The sequence below is a fragment of the Mustela nigripes genome, chromosome 8 (genome assembly GCF_022355385.1).
Source record: "Mustela nigripes isolate SB6536 chromosome 8, MUSNIG.SB6536, whole genome shotgun sequence".
NCBI classification, from domain to species: Eukaryota; Metazoa; Chordata; class Mammalia; order Carnivora; family Mustelidae; genus Mustela; species Mustela nigripes.
The window spans coordinates 24,917,923-24,922,740 of NC_081564.1; the positions used below are offsets into that span (position 1 = coordinate 24,917,923).

Here is a 4,818-nt window from a genome sequence, read left to right on the forward strand (position 1 = left end):
TTAATTTTTTAATTTATTATTGTTTTATGTTAGTCACCATAGAATACATCATTAGTTTTTCATGCAGTGGTGGTATATATTAGACTTTTGTTGGGTAAATTTTAGTGAAGCCAACAAAAACCATTATTTGTATTTATTTACTTATTTATTATTACCCATCATTGAATCAAATGAAATCTCCACTAACATTTTCAATGAAATGTTTTGAAATGTTTTCTGCATTGTCCCCTTTAGAATATGGCACTGAGCATGTGTATTCCTACAAAATCCCCTGTCTATGCTTTTCCTAGATAGAGCCCATATGCTTTCTTCAAGGCATCTCAGGTGTTCCCCCAACCCTGTCTATGTATCACCTGACCTAATGCACACGTGGGTCATTCAGCATTTTCTAGTTAGTTAGTTAGTCCTCTAATTATATATGCGCATATTTACACATCCCATGGACCAAGACTCCTCCAGGAGGGAGAACTTACAGGAAGTCAGCATAAGCATTAGAATCATAGTACAGCTGTCCCCCACCTTTGAAAGTTCTCTTTACAACACTTAGCTTTTATGAAACACTTACATAAATACCTGCTTTTACTGATAAAGCAAATCTGAAGATGATTTTCAGTTTTAAACTAAAAAAAGAAAGAAAATCCAAACTAAAATTCAGCATTTATTTTTTAGGGAGTCTCTACAAAGCTGTGCACCACTCAGAAAGCAGTAGGTGAGTCACGAGCTCCTTCCATGGGAACTACACCCAGCAGCTCAGTATCAGGAAGCCAGCACTTTGAACAGTGTACGTTATCATATTTGCTTTATCCCCATTTATTTTTTCACATCTGACAGCAAAATGTGTCCTTAGGTATAAAACAAGCCTAGGAAAGTATTTTTGAGTCTGGATACATGCAAGTTTGTGTGTATAAATTAATGTTAATTGCTCTTTGTCTTATGCCATCGTGGAATGATGTACTTTCAAAGAGCAAGATAAACGTACTAAGAATTGTACAGTAGACGTGTGTATACACAGGGAATTGAGGATCTTCAGAAATCAGCTGGGCAATCAGGGTTTTGGGATACTGGGACTGCTGCAACCTGTGACCAGCAGGGGGAGTTGTGGGACTGCTCTGTGATCCCTATATGGCTGTTTACTGAGGTACATTTGCTCAAGGGTAATAACCTGGGGACTGGGCACTGCTCTCCTTGATGGGGACTCAGCAGCTGTGTCTTCTCTGGTCTGGCAGAGTCCCCTGAGAGGGAGCTGTATGTGGTCTCAGCAGGTTCTTCCCAGGGGGTGAAACCAAACACCATCCTCCTGAATGTGTGGTGTGAACTGAGCTCCACCACCAGGGCTCAGTGAGGGGCTGGGCTGACACTGGATGGACCCCATTTGCATGGACAGCCCTGCCTATGGCACAGGGTAGAGCAGAAAAGGAGGCCTGGGGCAGACCAGCCCATAGTGGGGACCAGGGTCTGTGTCACCATGGCCTGGATTCCTGTCCTCCTCATGCTCCTGTCTTACTGCACAGGTAGAGAAAGACTTAGGGACACAGGGGGCTCCATATGATATTTTCCATTTTTGGGATTTTGGGACTTTTGTTTTGTTTGTTTGTTTGTTTGTTTTGTTTTTCCCACTTATAATTCCATCACCCATAAGTGTCTGTATTTGCAGGATCTTTGTCCCAGCCTGTGCTGACCCAGCCACCCTCAGTCTCTGCGTCTCTGGGAACAACAGCCAGACTCACCTGCACCTTGAGCAGTGGCTTCAGTGTTGGCAGCTATACCATACACTGGTACCAGCAGAAGCCAGGGACCCCTCCCAGGTATCTCCTGTACTACTACTCAGACTCAAGTACACAGCTGGGACCTGGGATTCCCAGTCGCTTCTCTGGCTCCAAGGACACCTCGGCCAATGCAGGTATTCTGCTCATCTCTGGGCTCCAGCCTGTGGATGAGGCTGACTATTACTGTGCAGTTTGGCATAGTACTTCTTGTCACAGTGACACACACAGATGAGGAAGTGGGACAATTACCTCAGCCTGCTCAGAACCTTGCACTCTGACTCTCTTCCAAATTAAAATTACTAGAGTACACACAGACTGTACTTGGAAGTAGCTAATAGATCACAATCCCCTTTCTACGAGGTTCCTATGCAACCTAAGTGATCTCTCAGGGGGAAAAAAATAAACAAAACAAAGATAATAAAAAATGCGTGGTAATGGAGAAACTTTGTCTGGTAACCCAAATGTAAAAATTCAGAGCCTGCTAAGCTCACATTTTTTTTTTCTCTCTTTATAAAGACACATAAACTTTCCTTAATTTTCTTGAACAGAACCTGCACATCATCCAAGCAGGTGGACAGGCCTCCACAGCATGGACCCTGTTCCTACAGGACTCAGAGCACAGACCCTCCTTCCCTCCATGCTCCTCTGCTCCAGACAGGCTGAGTTGCTCTGTGTCTCAGAAACAAGGCCCTAATATTGGTGTTGAGTTGCAGACTCAGAACAGGAGGCATTCTGGGGCACAACTGACTTGGAGCATTTGCTGGATTCTGTCATTTCACTGTGATGTCAGGAGAGCATGGTTAGGCCTGGGAGGAACTTTGAGTCTCTGTTCACCTATCTCTCAGTAGGGATTGTGGGTAAAGGGGAGAGCTCCAGCCCTGCTATGAAATGCTGAGCCTGCTCTAGGGAAGGTGGGTAAAGTAGATCCCACAGATGTGAGGGACACACAGCTGACACTGTCAGGGCCAATAATCCCTGCAGAAGATTTCCTGAGCCCAGAGACACTGACTGTGTCCTTCTCCTGATTCTTTCCACAATAGGGCTTGTCAGTGATCCACACTGTATGGGGGCAATGCAGCACCATGAACACGATGGCCACCACCTGTGTACAAGAATGCCCACCCCTGAGCCTTTCCAGAATATGTCCTGCTATTTGTTATTTTGTTGTTGTTGTTGTTGTTTTAAAGATTTTATTTATTTGACAGACAGAGATCACAAGTAGGCAGAGAGACAGGCAGAGAAGAGAGGAGGATGCAGGCTCCTTGCTGAGCAGAGAGCCCAATGTGGGGCTGCATCCCGGGACCCTGGGATCATGTCCTGAGCTGAAGACAGAGGCTTTAATCCACTGAGACACCCAGGTGCCCCCGTCCTGCTATTTGTGACAACAAGGATTGACCGGCAAGAAATTACCCTAAGTGAAGTAAGGCCTACAGGGAAAGACAAATTATGTTTTTTTTTTCTTATTTATATGTGAAATATAAAGGAAAAATAATAACAACAACAACAACAAAAAACCTCCTGCACATTTTTAGTAATGAGGATGATTTAGAATAAGGTGACACATGTAAGGATGTAAAGAATATTTGCTTGTCTACAGCTTCTTAAATATAATCTGTTTGTCAACTAATAGTGTATAATTATTATAATATACATAACAGGGATATTTGGGTGGCTCAGTTGGTTAAGCAACTGCCTTCACCTCAGGTCATGATCCCGGAGTCAAGGGATTGCTTCCTGCATGGGCTCCCAGCTCCACAGGGAGTCTGCTTCTCCCTCTGACTGACTCCCATCTCATGCTCTGTCTTACTTGCTCTATTTCTCAAATAAATACATAAAATCTTTAAAAAAATAATAATATACATAACATAAATTTTACTGTTTCCGTCACTCTTTAATGTGCAATTCAGAGATACTGGGTATTTCTGCCTGCCTCTCTGTCTACTTGGGATCTCTCTGTGTCAAAAAATAAATAAATCATGAAAAAAAAATTACTTGGTGATTGTGTATGAGGTATACAGATGTTTCTAAGATGATACCCATGCCTGTGGTTCAGAATTTGAGTTGAAGATGATGGTCCTAATGAAGCTTGAGATACCTATTTTGGGTGTAAGTTAAAAAGGTGGATATTTGCATTTTTTCATTTGCTGATTTATTTGCTTTAATTCAAAAGTATTTACTGAACACCAGCTAAGTATCAGGAAGCTCCAAATACTTAGTGATGAAAGGACAAAAACAAATTTGTGAAGATCATGGACACATGTTCAGTTTTAATCTGACTCACTATGAAAGGCAGTGATCAGATATTTTATATGAAGTTCAGAAGGAGCCATTAGCTTTTGTATGAATAAGACATACAGTTGTATGCAAAGTGACAGATGCTAGATAGATATAAACACACACACACACACACACACACACACACACACACATTCTGCCCTTATCAGAGCAGAATGAATTATATAACATCACTGGAGAAAATAAGTGTGTTAATCTTTATAGCATGAATGCAACCATGTCTGGCACATTGATGGACTAGAAATGAATCATTTCTATAAGGCATTAAATGAGTTATTAAAATATATCTCAGATGGAGTACAAAGGGCTTAGGAATCTCTGGATCATGAGACTGAGTGATGTCCTTGAGACTCTCAGTCCATGTCCTCAAATGTACAGTGCCACCAGGATGAACCTAGTGGCAGGAGACCCATTCACACCTGGTCTCTGTGGCAGGAGACCCATTCACACTCATGCCTGAGTATTCCTGGCTACATCCTGGGAGGGCTGTGCTGTTGACCATCTCCTATGGGTGCTCTCAGAGAGGAGACACAGAAGAACGACATTTTGCTTCTTTATAATTCTGGTCTTTCCTTAAATAATCCCCTGCACACTGTTACTAATGAACCCTGAGCCAAAAAGAGCAGAGCAGAAGGTTATGGGGGTTCATCAGCTAGGTTGGAAGTGTCCTGATATAAGACAGAGGTTGGCTGTCTCCTCCAGTAGCGCCCTCCCCCAAAGAGGCTGAAAAGGGATGTGTATGCCCTCTACGTGTCTC

At 42.8% G+C, this 4,818-nt stretch overlaps 1 gene segment (V, D, J or C); it reads left to right on the top strand.

Annotated features, from left to right (window-relative positions):
- Positions 1-1,402: 1,402 nt before the first annotated feature.
- On the top strand, positions 1,403-1,998 carry LOC132023768 (immunoglobulin lambda variable 5-37-like). The segment is given in 2 exon segments: positions 1,403-1,511; positions 1,655-1,998. Coding segments are annotated over 2 exon segments (390 nt in total).
- Positions 1,999-4,818: the final 2,820 nt, after the last annotated feature.